The sequence below is a fragment of the Nematolebias whitei genome, chromosome 2 (genome assembly GCF_014905685.2).
Source record: "Nematolebias whitei isolate Nwh7 chromosome 2, NemWhi1, whole genome shotgun sequence".
Taxonomy (NCBI): domain Eukaryota; kingdom Metazoa; phylum Chordata; class Actinopteri; order Cyprinodontiformes; family Rivulidae; genus Nematolebias; species Nematolebias whitei.
The window spans coordinates 27,780,926-27,795,551 of record NC_056499.1 but is presented as its reverse complement, the minus strand read 5'-3'; the positions used below and the strand labels follow the sequence as shown (position 1 = coordinate 27,795,551).

Below are 14,626 nucleotides of genomic sequence, written 5' to 3'. Positions count from 1 at the left end.
GACCTCAGACTGAGGAAGTCTCTCGGATGAGAGACGAAACGTTTCTACATTTTTTGTTGATTTGCTTTGTTTTGTTTTTTTGAATGTCCAGAGGACCAGATTTAACTTTTTTAGATTTTTCTACCTGGATTATTGAGCATGCATCAGGAAACCCTTCAATAAGTGAAATGTTTATCATATTGCAGTGAAAAAAATAAATAAACTTTTAACACAAAATGAAAACGATACCTTCCAGAAAATTTTGTCAAAATTTTCTATATTTCTATTTTCATTTGGTCTCAAAAATCTTATTTACTGGCAGGCATGTCAAAAGATTTGTTCCATTGATCAGATCACCTTACAAAAAACATTGTATATAAAAATAAGTATCACTTTAAATTCAACTTGTACCTTCAGTTATTTTAGACCTACAGCAGTGGCATCAAAACTTAAATAAAACAGACTTAGAAATAAATGGAGCTTTTAAAAAAGCATTAACCATTAAGTTACAGTTGGGCCCCCAAGTTAGTCCTTTAAAATAAATGAGGCCTTCACTTTTACAAATGTTTGATTTTTGATGTGAGGATAAAGCGAATAATATAAAAAGCATGGAGGTGTTTTTTTTTTTAAATCCCACGTGAAAATTAATAATGGAATTCATCCATCCATTGTCTTTTACCCGCTTCTTCCATTTTGGGTCACGGGGGTCGCCGTTGCCCATGTCCAGCAATCACTGTGCGAGGGGCGGGGTACACCCTGGACGGGTCGCAAGTCCATCACAGGGACACACAGAGACAAACGAGACAAACAACCATTCACTCTCTCACTCACACCTAGGGACAATTTAGAGTTACCAATCAGCCTTAATGGAATTCAATTAGTTTATTTATATAGTGCCAAGTCACAACAGGAGTCCTCTCAAGAGCACTGAACAGAAACATTCATATACATAAAAACTAAGTTAACGCTATCTGAGGAGCAGACTAATAACAAAGAACACCAAGTCGTTTTATTTATGTATTTATTTTTGGCTTGGGTCAAACCTGAAAATGTGATACGCAGTTCAAAAGTGTAACAGTAGGGGGCAGCATTGTCCCTCCGAGGTGATTTCTGCCGTAAATTTAAAGCGAAGAAGAACGATGTGACGTCATTGTTTACAATAGACCAATGTAGCTGTTCTGCTGCAGCTTCTTGTTTAGCGGTTTTAAGCCTTCAAGCGTACATTTTACCCTTTCCGTGCTATGTGAACATGTTGGCCAGTTATAATACAATACTGATTCTGCACAAAAAAGGTAAAATATTATTTTTGCTCCTAAACATACCGTTAAAACCAGTATATGTGCTAGCTGTTTTAATGACGTTACGTTTTGTTGCTGTCCTCTCTAAGCTAAAGCTACTTTAGCACAATTTTCTACTTTCATTCTTCATTTCATGGTTCTGATATTTTGTATATTTATGTTTAAGTATAAAAACATCCACTAGGGAGCACAAGCCAGAGCATCTGTTGTGCGGGTGTTACACCATGGCAGGGTAAATGTTGAGGGTTGTGTCAGGAAGGGCATCCGTCTTAAAACACTTCTGCCAAAAATGCGAGTTCATCTAAGCGACACCTTACAGGATCGGTCGAGACCCGGGTTAAAAACTGTATTTAAGTATCAAAAATGAACCTAATTGCCCTGCTTGTGTTTGACAGTAATGCCATAGAAGAATCAGGCAGACAGTTTTCTTCATCCAGGAGGAGGAGGAGGAGTTCCCCTCATAAAATGGCTACTGAACTTCACCAGACTATATTTATGGCCAAGAAGGAGCGCCACAAAAACCTGTTTCTGAACTACAAAAACCTGAACATTTTCCCAGTGGAGCTCCTGAAAGATGAAGGACTGCAGTTTTTGGAGAGATTGTACATGAAGAGAAACTCACTCACTACACTGGTATGTTCTCAAGAAGCACAGCTGATTTTGTTTGTGTTGGACACAACAAAACATATTCTCTACATAAATGATCATTTATGCTTTTTTTTTCTTCCGTCTTTTATCAGCCGGACAGTCTTGCTCAGAAGCTCCCAAATCTTGTTGAACTGTAAGGATTCTAGTAAAGTTTGTATTATTATTTTCAGGGGATGACTTAAGACCTCCAAAAATCAGCCTTTTGGCCCTTTTATTGTAGATAATAACTTGATATATATTTTTTATTCTAGGTACTTGCATTCAAACAACATAGTCATCATCCCTGAAGGTAAGTCTAGAGTAATGGGCTGTATCACATCAGGACTGAGTGAAGAGCAGATATGATTAGTTCACTTGCTTGAAGTAAAGTGGGTGATTGATTTGATTTCCAGCGATTGGAAACTTGTCCAGACTGCAGTCGTTAGACCTGAGCAATAACGCCCTCCAGCTCCTCTGTCCAGAGATAGGTCGACTGAGATCGTTACGACACCTGAGACTGTCCAACAACCAACTTAAATGTCTTCCTCCAGGTAAAATAAAGTGGTTTTTTTTTTACTTCAGTTACATGTGTAAAAATTGTGTGGTGTAATAAAAATGTTTTAAATGTTTACTTTGCTTCCATGCAGCCAGATTAGCTTCTAATTTTAAAGTGATCTTGAGCACTATTTCTTCAGACTTTTTGAAGGTTTTTCCAAGTTTTCCTTTGAACATTTACTGTTTTTTTTTTTTAATTATTAGTTTTGTCTTGACTTTTTTCTGCCCAGTCCTTGTACCTGACCATGATAACATTTTGTGCAGTATCGGTTTAACATGTGAGGACAGGGGACACGTGAAGGACAAGAGAAAGTATTAAAAATATCTGCAGCAGGTGAACAGTTTTTGAGTCATGACTTCAAGAAAAAGATTTAACAAATACCTGCTGGAGGACCTGAAAGAGGCAACATCCCTCAGCTGATAGGTTTTTAGGGATCACTATGTTGGTGCTAAAATACCTTTTAATGTTCATGAAACTTATCTGTAGCATTTGGCATTGATAATAAAACTGTAGGTCAGAGTCAAGTAGCTTAACAAAACAAAGAGTATCCTCTTAAAATGGTTAGATCCTCGACTGACAATGAGTGAAAAAGTAGACAAAGCAAACAAAACTGCAATTGAACCACTTTAGAACGTTACACAGAAGATCTTACAAGATAAAGTCAGGTCGTCTGGACGAATTCTTCTTGTTGAAACGTTTCATCTTTTATCCAAAAGACTTCGTCAGTCATTCAGTTACACAGAAGACTATCTTTGAAAGTAAAATATAAAGAACTGGAGGATGATTAAAGACTTTTGCACTGTAATTTAAATATATTGCCATTCAATAGAAGTCACTGATATAAAAGTCTAAAAGCTCAAACCTTAAAATGTCAATGTTCTTTGGGCATAAAAACTTTATGGACTGGCAGATTAAAGAGCACACAGTGTTTAAGTAAGGACTGAATTTAAGCTCACACTATGGTACAAAGCCAGTTCTAGCCCCTAGTAGTAACATTTCTTGTTGTAAAGTCTTGTTTGGCATCTTTTCCTGATGACTCCCATGTTTCCCAAAGACCAGCCTGTGAGAAGTTTAAGGATTTTTATGACCAGCAGAGGGCAGCAGAGCTCTTTGACCAAAATATAGATTGACTGGAAAATCAAGATCTATGTCTAGTTTTACTGAGAATAAATAACTATTGAACATGCAACTCATCCATCCATTATCTTTACCCGCTTCTTCCTTTTCGGGTCTCGAGGGTCACTCGTGCCCATATCCAGCACTGTGCGAGAGGCGGGGGACACTGCAGTCCATCACAGGGACACTTTGAGACAAACGAGACAAACAACCATTCACTCACTCTAAATATGAACATGTCCAAAAGTTTTAAAATCACGTACACAATTTACTGAGTCGAAAAATGCCTAAATGTAATATATAAGTACACACGGTTGCATGTTCAGGCGGCACAATGGCTCAGTTGGTAGAGTGGCTGCCTCTCAGCGAGAAGGTCGCCCGATTGCCAGGGGCATTTCTGGGTGGAGTTTGTGTTCTCTTTGAGCACGCGTGGGTTTCCCCCGGGTACTCCTGTTTCCTCCCACAGACTAAAAACATACATGTTAGGCTGATTGGTAACTCTAAATTGTCCCTAGGTGTGAGTGAGAGTCAGCTGTATTGTCATTGCACCGAAGCACAACAAAATTACATTTCAGTACAGCCTGTTCGAGTAAAACATAAACTGCAGACCTGGGGTGATGGAGGTGTGTGAGGCTGCGGCCTTTTGGGAGGCGCTGCCCTTTTCGTTTAGATAAGGAAAAGAGAAACATGAGGGGAAGGGGAGGTATAAAAAAAATTATATCTGACACTGTGTCCTAGACAGGATACAGTGTGAAAGGTTAAAAGAAAAATCCTCAGCACAGAAACAGCAACATACTGATGACATCATGATACATACTATATATGCATGAGGAGGCTGACGAAGGTGGTGAGTTTGTTCGTGGACACTGCCAGATAGTTCCATAGTCCTAATAAGAGATGGAGCAGTGTCTATCAGCTGGCTCAGCTCTGATACAGGTCCACAGATGTCCTCGGGAAGGGAGCGGTTAGAGGAGGAGAGCAGAGCTTCTTGTTCACATAACATCCAGGAGAGTTTGAGATAGTTGGCCTATTCAAGGCTGACACGGAGGAGCCAGATTCAGATAACAGTTTGGGTTGAGCCAACTCTGTTTGATTTCTGTCTGCCTTATAGTTCTACTGGTACGTCTCAATGGCAACTCCAAACAGCCAAATTCTGTGGTCAGCACCGCTGGTAAAAAAAAAAAAAGTACCATTATTTATTGTGTCTGTGTCCTATTTCTTACCATCAAAATGTTTTACACCCTTTACATTTTATATTCGCCTGTTTGACAAATAAGTTTAATCTGGGGTCAGATAAATTGACCTGTTTCAGGCTAAATATTACTTTTGTACTGTGGGGCTTTTGTTTATTGGCTTAAATCGAACAATTTTGTTAAGTCTAACAAGGTTAAGTCAGGTCCTCTGGATGGATTGTTCTTTGTTGAAACGTTTCACCTTTTATCCAAAAGGCTTCTTCAGGCTGACCGGTCAGGTTCAGAGGGCCTGACTTAGATTTATCTACCTGGATTATTGAGCATGCATCAGGAGATTTTGTCAAGTGCTTTTCCAGGGGCAAGTGTTGCAAATATAAAAAAAAAAATCTGCTCATAGGTACTCATCAGAGAGTTGTTTTTATCTTCATATCTTATTTACTTGTATTTTTATTTTCTTCTGAATGAGGCTAAATAAATAAAACTCCAGGTGAGCCGTTAGAAAATATAAATTAAAAATAAGTGCTGGTTTTGTTAACATCACTGACTTGACTGCGTCTGTCACACACAGAGATTGGTAATTTGCAGGACTTGGAGACTCTGGATGTGGCCATGAACCAGCTGATGTCACTACCGGACCGCCTGCACCGGTGCCTCTCCTTACAGAACCTGACGGTGGACCACAACCTGCTGAGCCACGTTCCCCGGCAGCTCTGCTGGCTGCACCGCCTCAACCAGCTCTCCATGGCAGCAAACAGGCTGACCTTCCTGCCACTCGGTCGGTCCTCTGTCCTGTCAGTTCCTTGCTGCTGTGTTGCAGAGGTGTCTTTGACAGTCGGTGTGTGTTTCAGATCTGGGCAGATCGTGGGAGCTGCAGTTTGTGTTTGTGGACAACAACGTGAACCTAAAGGGGCTCCCATCCTACTTGTACAACAAGGTCATCGGATGCAGCGGGTAACACGCTTCACACACCTGAGATGTTATTTATTGTGTGTATGTTAATGAAGCGTTCACACTATTGTGATCCGTTTTTCATCTGTACGTTTTTCAGCACCTTACTCGTTCCGCAATTTTTGGGCTATTTCAACAAATTATACATCAAAACGTTCAGCTCTTTCAGGACAGTCCTTGGTGCAACTTTAGCTTTTTGAAATATTTAGCCTTTTCTGCCATTTTTTCCTCACATGAAATGAACTGAGCTCATTTTACATTCTTCATATCTTTAGATTTATTTACAACCTTTTACTGCTCCTTTCACATTTTGTTCTGGTTCAGCTTCTTTCAGTTTCCTTGTGCAAATTTAAACTTTTTTCATCTCATTTCAGCTGTTTTTTTTCCAGCTGTCTTGAACTTCCAGATTCTTTCTGCTAACTACATTTTTGTGCTTCTTCTAACTTCTTTCTACTAATTTCAGCTTATTATGCAAGTTTCAGCATTTTCTGATAGTTCAGCTAGTATTTAGTTGTTTTTATGCTAATTTGAGCTTTTTTTTTTACTAAATCCACATTGTTTACACTCCTTTACACTTTTTTCAACCTAAGTAAGCAAAAATGTGCTCTATCCATTTTATTCTGGTAATTTAAGCTTCTTTCTGATTTTTTAGCTACTTTTCAGCTGCTTTTTGCTATTTTCAGCTTTTTACAGATAATATCCACTCATGCTCATTTCTGCTTCTTTCAGCCTAACTGGGCAAATGTGTTCTTTCTGCTTTCTTTGGCTAATTGCAGCTTGTTCTACCTTTTCAGATAACTAACTAGCATTTTTAGCTAATTTCAGCTGTTTTCAGATAAATTCAAGTTTTTCATGGTCATTTTTGCTACTTTCAACCTGATTAACTTATCTATGCTAATTTCAGCTTGCTGTGCTCCTTTCAGCTTTTTTCTGCTAATTTCATTTTTTTTCTGCTCTGTCAGCTACTATTTAGCTTTTTATATGCCAATTTTATCTTTTTCAGCTAATTCCACGTTTTTAAGCTCATTTCAGTTCTTTCAGCTTCCTTCTGGTAGTTTAAGCTTTTGCGTTTTCAGCTACTTTACAGCTATTTTTTTTGTTGTTGCTAATTTCAGCTTTTTTTTGCCATTTTTCCTAATTTTTGTGCTCATTTCTGCTTATGTAAACCTAATTCAGCAAATGTGTGTTCTTTCTGCTTTCTTCTGCTAATTTGGCCTTGTTCTTCTATTAGCTACATTTCAGAATGTTTTTTTAGCTACTTTTAGCTGTTTTTCAGCAAGTTCTTCTGGGTTAACTGGATCTAAACATCAGTTACTTCATCTGAGGACACCGCCTCACCTCAGTGCTGTGTGTTCTGTAGGGAGGCTTCAGCTTCATAATTGTTGCAGAACATTTGCAGCAAAATATCCCCTCAGTTCTAGTGGGCTTTATCTGTGTGTTGCATCTGCACAGATGTGGAGTCTCTTCTTTCGTGCTGGAGCGTGGGGCTCTGAGTGAGGCTCTAGGTGATGTTCTGGTGAGTCTTCCAGCTGAAGTGAAGGTGATCGGCTCGCAGACGGATAACGTGGTTCCTCTGGAGGAACTGGCGATGAGGACTCTGCACCGCCTCTACCACCACCACCCATCAGGTGAGAACACCATATCATACCATTTTATTTATAAAGCACTTTAAACAGCGACGGGGCCAACCAAAGTGCTGTACAAACGGAAACAAACAGGTAAAGCACACAGCAACACATAATGTAAAATCAAAATATAGAAACAAAATAATAGCAGATAATAATGTAATGATTAACACAGTGCGATGAATACAGGTTCCACACAGATCATACAGTGTTCAAAACCAGGGAATAGTAGTAAGTTTTTAAGCAGGATTTGAAAACCGAGAGGGAGGGGGCCTGTCTGACAAGCAGAGGTAACTCGTTCCAAAGTCTTAGGCCTGCGACAGCGAAGGCCCTGTCACCTCTGCGCTTAAAACAGGTTCCTGGAACTGAGAGAAGCAACTGGTCTGCTGACCTCAGAACATGGTGGGACATATGGCTGCAGCAGATCAGCGAGACAGGAGGGGGCAGAACTGTTCAGTGATTTAAAAACATACAGAAGGATTTTAAACTGGATTCTAAGGTGAACCAGTGCAGTGAGGCCAAAACTGGTGTAATGAGCTCTCTTTTGCCTGTACTGGTTAAAAATCAGGCTGCAGCATTCTGGACCAGTTGTAGTCGTGCAATGAAGGTCTGACTGATACCAAACAGGAGTGAGTTGCAGTAATCGAGTCTGGATGTAATGAATGCATGTATTACTGTCTCCAGGTTATTTTTGAACAATATGGGCTTCAGTTTAGACAGCTGCCTCAGTTGGAAGAAGCATGATTTAACAATCATGTTTACATGACTGTTGAGTTTCAAGGAAGGGTCCATTATCACTCCCAGATTAGTGACTCTGTTTTTCTGACAGGGTTAGAGCGGAAAGGTCGATGCAGTGGTTGACAATCGTGTCATTGGGAGGAAACAGCATGACTTCAGACTTCTTTTCATTGAAACTTAAGAAGTTTAAAGCCATCCAGTCTCTGATGTCAGCCAGGCAGTCGAGCAGAGGCTGAATAGAGTGTGTATCATTGTGTCTTGGGGGGGAAGTAAATTTGACAGTCATCGGCGTAGAGGTGAAAGGGTATGTTGTGTTTCTAGAAAATAGCACCTAGTGGCAGCAGGTATAAAGAGAATAGAAGGAGACATAGGATGGACCCCTGCGGTACCCCCCATTTAAGTGTTGCCGATGCTGAACTCAATTCTCTGATGGAGACACCAAAGGATCTGTCAACACGCTCGTTCCCTCACTAGAAATGGGCATACAATCTTTGACCACGTAGTTTCACACTTACTCCTTGTGTTGCCTCTTCAGGACTCAGCTTGCTGCCCCCCATCAGTCTCCCAAAGAGCCTGTTGGACCTGCTGCAGTTCCCTTTAGGTCACTGTCACCGGTGCAGCCAAGCCATGTTCACCATCATCTACCCTAAACTGTTCCCCCTGCGGGACACGGCCCTGGCGGGAGTGCACCGCAGGTCAGAACGAACCACCCCGTGCTCATGTTTCCCTTACGTAACGACATAACAGACTTCTTTCTGACGTTTCTGTTCTTTGCAGGACAACTGTGAGTTTTGTGGCCTATTGCTGCTCCAGTCACTGCCTGCGCACCTTCGACCTGCAGGGGTGACGTCGTTCCTCCCTCACAGTCCAGCTGCACTCACGAGGGCGTCAGATTTCATCCTATCAACAGAGAGCGAGCTGTGGATGTCGTGCCACGCAGCCGAGCAAATGTTTGTCTGGTCTCCACTCCTCTGATCAACATTTCAGCTCTTGGAACTCAAACAACAAAACAAACTCAAAACAACTCACGGTGTTTCTAACTAACCGACAGGAAGCGGGATTTTCTTATGCGTTTGTGTTAAGTTTCCGCATCGTAACCTTAAGTTTCCGCATCGTAACCATTTTGAGGGACCAGTGCAGCACTGTGCTCAACCACTAACAGTACTGGACCTGAGGCAACTACAAGAGAGCACTTATAGAAGCAAACACTTGGATTAGTGCATTTATCCAGCACTTCATGGAGTCATGTATGAAGTATGTTCATTTGTAGTGTGCGCTGTTTTACTGATTACTGAAGGTTTATTATTTAAAAGTGTGTTTGTTGTATTATTTGCAGCTGTAGGTATAAAAAGTTGTTACATTAACCACCAACTGCGGCACTGAAAATGGAGAAATCAGAAGAAATAGACAATTTGTCACACAAGTCACAGCCGCGGTCACATTTATCAATAAAGAGTTGAGGATTTGGATCACAAACCAAACCTCTCCGTTCCTTTTAAACGTGCAAACTTTGACTGGTTCTGTTCGTATGTTTCATGTGTGTTTAAGTCGTTACAAGCCTTAAAATAACCCACTTTGTGTAAAACTTGACATGAACCTAAAAGCCAAGTTGTTGAAATGCTCACAAATCACATTTGTTGTCGTTTGTCCTCCACAGACTCTGTTTGCGCTTTGTCCGAGGAAAACTGCCGTCTGTTCGCTGTTGTCCTGTTGACGTCTCGCTTGTGTGTTGTAAACTTATCCATCAGCTGTTTCGATTGTTGGGCATTAAACGTGGTCTAATGTTTGAACTTGTGCCTTTCACCAGAGTTCATGAGATGAACGAATGAGCAGACCAACAGAGAACACACCGTGTTTGTACATTTAGAGCTCATTTAAAGCTTTTCTGTCACATCCGCTCTGTCCAGTTCACACTGAAGATGGATGAAGCTGTTTGATGCCTCCGTGTTTAAACATAAATGTAGGATCAAGTCCAAAAGGTCCTGACACAAGTTTACTGAGGAAGCCTTGCTTTAGAGTTGAGTTATACCAAACCACTATGTTCATAAATCACTTCAAAACAGCAACAAGGCCAACCAAAGTGCTGTACAACAAAACAAACAAGTAAAGGACACAGAATAAAATACATCACAGAGTTAAGGATGAGAACTAAATGGCTAGAATACAGAGAAGTTAAATCAACTCACAGTGTCAAAAACCAGGGAATAAATGTGTGTTTTAAAAAAACAAAGAGAGGAAGTCTGTCTGACATGCAGTGGTAACTCATTCCAAAGTCTTGGACCTGCAACAGAGAAGGCCCTGTCACCTGTGAGCTTAAAACGAGTGACTGGAACCAGTAAAAGCATCTGGTCTGCTGACCTCGGAGAGCGCTGTGGGACATATGGCTGCAGCAGATCGGTGAGATAAGAAGGGCAGAACTGTTCAGAGATTTGAAAACATGCAGAAGGATTTTGAAATGAAAGTGAACTGGGAGCCAGTGAAGGGAGGCCAGAACTGGAGGAATGTGCTCTCTTGCCTGCACCAGTTAAGAATCGGGCTGCAGCATTTTGAACCAGATGTAATCGTGCGATGGAGGTCTGACTGATTCCAAAAAGAATCACATTGCAGTAATCAAGCCTGGACGTTATGAAAGCATGTGAAGAGTTCTTGTTATCACACGCCACATGTTTTAGCCCAGCTTTCCAGTCTCCTGTTTAGAGTTCTTTCTTCTGCCGACACAAGAACAATACATCTGCTGTGGACACAATAAAACAAGGTGTGACGCTAAAAGAGCGCCTCCATCATTTGTTCAGACGAATCAGACCCTGGTCCTCTCTGGCTGCCTTCCCTCTGGGACGATCACATCTCAGCCCACTGCACATGGGAACAAGCACACATCCATCCTGCACGCTCAGACCAGCTGGAAACCTCCTCCTCCACCCAGGGCAGCTTCCAAACAAACAGGAAGATTTGTTTGTACAGGAAAGGCAAGCGACAAGAAACGTGTCTGCAAGTTTGCCCTCATTTTTGCACGAACACTGAATTCAGGTGACAGTGTGGAGTGAAGCATGCTGTTCAGTTTTATTCAACAGAAACGTAAAGATGACGAGCTGTAAGCCTGATTTAGCAGATTTTTAGTCCCCGACTGGACTAATATTTATAAAATATGTTGTTTCACTGATTCTTGCTGAACCTTTTTTTGTTTTGTTTGTGCTTGTAATTCTCATTTCCATGGTCTCCAGATAAACCGCATGTCTGACACTAATTAAATCCCTCACTAATAGATTTTATTGTTGTTTGACCAGATGATGCGAATAAGTCGTCATTTATTCATTGATCGTCATGAAATTCATTTTTGCTGTTAAACGTCACAAAATCGAGACCAGTTCATCCCGTGCTGAAATCAGGTCAACAACTATGCCCTGACGAAACGAGAAGAAGCAGGGATGTACAGAAGGACGAGTCTTAAGATGCAGCCACGAGGAGGAATCAGCATTTAAATGCAATAAACTGACGTGAGCAGCAGCTTTAAATAGACGGAGCAGAGGAGGAGGGAAGAAATGCACAAATGTTTCCTGCCATTTTCTAACTTCCAGATTAGCTGCTGAATGTTTTAGGTGTATTAAACCTCTCAGGCCAGGAGTTGAGCAACACACACTCACAAACAAGCTGGTAATATTTTAAAAGAACCGCAGCTTCAAGCCTCTTGACTCAGGCCTGTTTCAAGTTGTCAGCAGTGACGGCCCGAGGGGGTGGCACTGAGTGGCAGCTGCCACTGGGAAAATATATCTTGCTGCTCTTAGTAGGATAGATGACGTCTTTCGTACAATGTTGAAAACCAAGAACAAATAAATTAAATATCCTGAGTTAGAATTTACACAATGCCTCTTGAGCTGTAAAATGCTTTTTACCCTCAACCAAACCTGAACACTTAACGACTGATCAGACTGGAAAGTCACAACATAATGTATCCTGCATTTGGTATTAGTTCACAAAGTCAGTGCTAGGAGAAATTATGTTCTTTTATCAGATTTTACTTTTAGCTAATAGATGGAGTGGGCTAAAATCCTGAAATTGTCTTGAATGTTTTGTGAGAAACTGAGTTTTTAGATCATCTTTGTCTTTATAGCCCTGCACACAATGAATGAATGAATACTGTATGGACTGTGCACCTCATGATTATTTGCATGATTTGTTTAGTTTTTAATGCATTGCTGATGTGACTCGTGGGCAAAATGAGTCTGGATGAGCACAGGCTGCAGTGCAAACAACACAACATGAAACTTTGTGCCGTCACTGAAATTTGTGTAAAAATGAGTCCATAAAGAAATCGTCTAGAAACCCCAGTGACTAAAATAGCGCATAATCTTCTTAATCTAAGTTTACAGACGTGTCTGTGTTAACATTTTATACTTTCCTTTGAAAGTGACAACTTTTCTCTGCTGTGGGAACTCCCTTCGTATGATGTTTGGCGCCATTGTGAGGCTTGGGAATTCATCTTTTTGAATATAGGGGTGGAAGTCCTGATGACATCACTCCAGACAAAAAAAAAAAAAACAACACTCGTCAACAAAACTAGTTGATAAATCACCAAATTTCTATGTGTTTTATTTTATGATTGGAGAGCCAATGGAAAATTTCCACCTTGGTGGACAATAAAGTTTTATCTTATATGATCTTATCTTAATTTAAAAATAATAATGTCTATACTGTTTTTTTTTTCTGATTGTAACTCATTTTTCAAGCAGGGTTAATAAAGTTGTAGACATAAAAACAGTTTGTTAAAAACCAGCTGTATCTGTCGGTACAGCTGACAACAACTGATTGTGATGATGACCTGCACTCAGGTGATGTTAATGAATCTAAGTGTAAAAGTAAACTAGTCCTGCAATAATAACTTTTATACTTCAAGTCAAGTGAAGTTTATGCATCACAAAAACTTTATAGTCACTTACTTGGATGGAAAAAGTGCCAATAATATAAAACTTTGGAAAACACAATCTGCTTTATGCTGCTGAGTTTATGAACAGCTGCTGCAAGTCTTCCACCCAACAAACGAGTCTTTTTCTGCCAGTCTCCACACGGACGAAGCAGAAAAACAGAGCGTCCCTGCAGCTTCTTCCTCTACGTCCCTTTACGAGCTGTTTAAGATTCACGTGCTTGTTTACGTGAAGTCCAAGACTCCAGAGGCAAACAGCTGTGCACACCAAGACAAATCACAAAGACACAGAACCCAACGTGTAATGTGACGTAAGCGTTTGACCTCTTGATTTAGAAAGACTCCTTTGGATACACGGATGCTTCGGTGTTTACGTGGCACACTCATTGTAAAGTGAAGAGCAGCACATCCACTAAAAAAGAGATGAAGTGACAGAGAGCACCAAGACTGTGCAAGATGCTCAAACTGCTCATGTTTTTAAATGCCATCCTCAGAGGGTCAGAGTCTGTGCACTGTGAACTGCTAAGTGATGCTGTGTGTGTGTGTGTGTGTGTGTGTGTGTGTGTGTTTGCAGATTCAGTTCAGGCAAATGGATAAGGTCAAACATGTGGAGAGGATGGACAGAAGAAATCTGAGAAGAAAATAGTATATCTCTCTACGTTTTTCCCTCACAATTATTTTTATGTGCAACACCAAATCCACTTATCAGCTCTGAAAATACTTTGGTTTCACACACTGATTCCCTTATTTGAATTCAGTTTATTGTATTGAGAGAAACTTAAAATCTGTTAGTTTGATAGTTGATGTTTAACAGGATTAATTGAAGAAGATTATAAATCAAGTTCATAATCTGCATTTTTCAGATCAATTATCGAACTGAATGTCCGGGCAAAGACAGAGTTCAGAAGTCAACATGTCTTTGAGCAGGAGCTGCCCTACCTTTATCCCGATGCCTCTGACGTCAGAGGGCGCGGACATTTTGTAGGCAGCTTCAAACAATCAAGACCGGAAATATAGAGATCAGCCTGTCAAATTAAAAGTCAGCAAAAAATAAATAGGCGCATGTTAATCCGTTTTGTTGGCATGGAGAAATTGTGTTCATTCCAATCTTATATGTGTAAAGTTAAAGCCTTCAGCTTGATTAAAAGCAAAGTAAAAAAAAAAACATTATTTTAGTCAATTCTTTTGGAATGGTTAATTAAAAACATTAGGGGCCTACTACTTATTTTACTAGGAGTACTGCATTTGATGGCAGAAAAATTCAAAGCTAAATGTATTCTTTGCTCACTCGTTTTCTGTATCTTCCTGTTTTGTTGTCATTGTTTTTTGCTGTCTATCACAGGGCCAGCTCAGAGAAACAAAGAAAACAACCATGCATGCTCACGCTCAGACCCACAGTCAGATTTATAATCCAATTAACTTAACACATGTGTTTCTGAACTGTGACGAGAAACCAGAATAGCCAGAGAAGAAAATATGCAAACTGCACACAGGAAGGCCCCAGCCAAGTTTTGATATCATGAGCTTCTTCACGTGGAGTAACAGAGCTAATCAGTCAGTGCAGCAGCATATATTACTTGTATTTCATTTAAGGTCATCCAATGACAATAAATAAATAAATAAATAAA

The 14,626-nt window shown here is 40.3% G+C and overlaps 1 protein-coding gene across 1 annotated transcript; it reads left to right on the top strand.

The window, feature by feature from the left end:
* Positions 1 to 1,116: 1,116 nt before the first annotated feature.
* lrrc28 (leucine rich repeat containing 28) lies at positions 1,117 to 9,580 on the top strand. Its single transcript, XM_037697602.1, has 10 exons — positions 1,117 to 1,270; positions 1,671 to 1,910; positions 2,018 to 2,058; positions 2,177 to 2,214; positions 2,318 to 2,455; positions 5,338 to 5,544; positions 5,618 to 5,720; positions 7,170 to 7,345; positions 8,616 to 8,775; positions 8,858 to 9,580. Exons 1-10 carry the CDS (start codon positions 1,229 to 1,231, stop codon positions 8,925 to 8,927), a joined length of 1,215 nt encoding a protein of 404 aa, XP_037553530.1. The 5' UTR covers positions 1,117 to 1,228; the 3' UTR covers positions 8,928 to 9,580.
* The last annotated feature ends 5,046 nt before the right edge of the window (positions 9,581 to 14,626 follow it).

Bases quoted from the DNA above. Each gene is read 5' to 3' on its own strand.
- lrrc28 (XM_037697602.1), top strand. From the start codon at position 1,229: ATGTTGGCCAGTTATAATACAATACTGATTCTGCACAAAAAA. The intron at 2,456-5,337 runs GTAAAATAAAGT...TGTCACACACAG, and splicing joins ACTTAAATGTCTTCCTCCAG to AGATTGGTAATTTGCAGGAC. The intron at 7,346-8,615 runs GTGAGAACACCA...TTGCCTCTTCAG, and splicing joins CTACCACCACCACCCATCAG to GACTCAGCTTGCTGCCCCCC.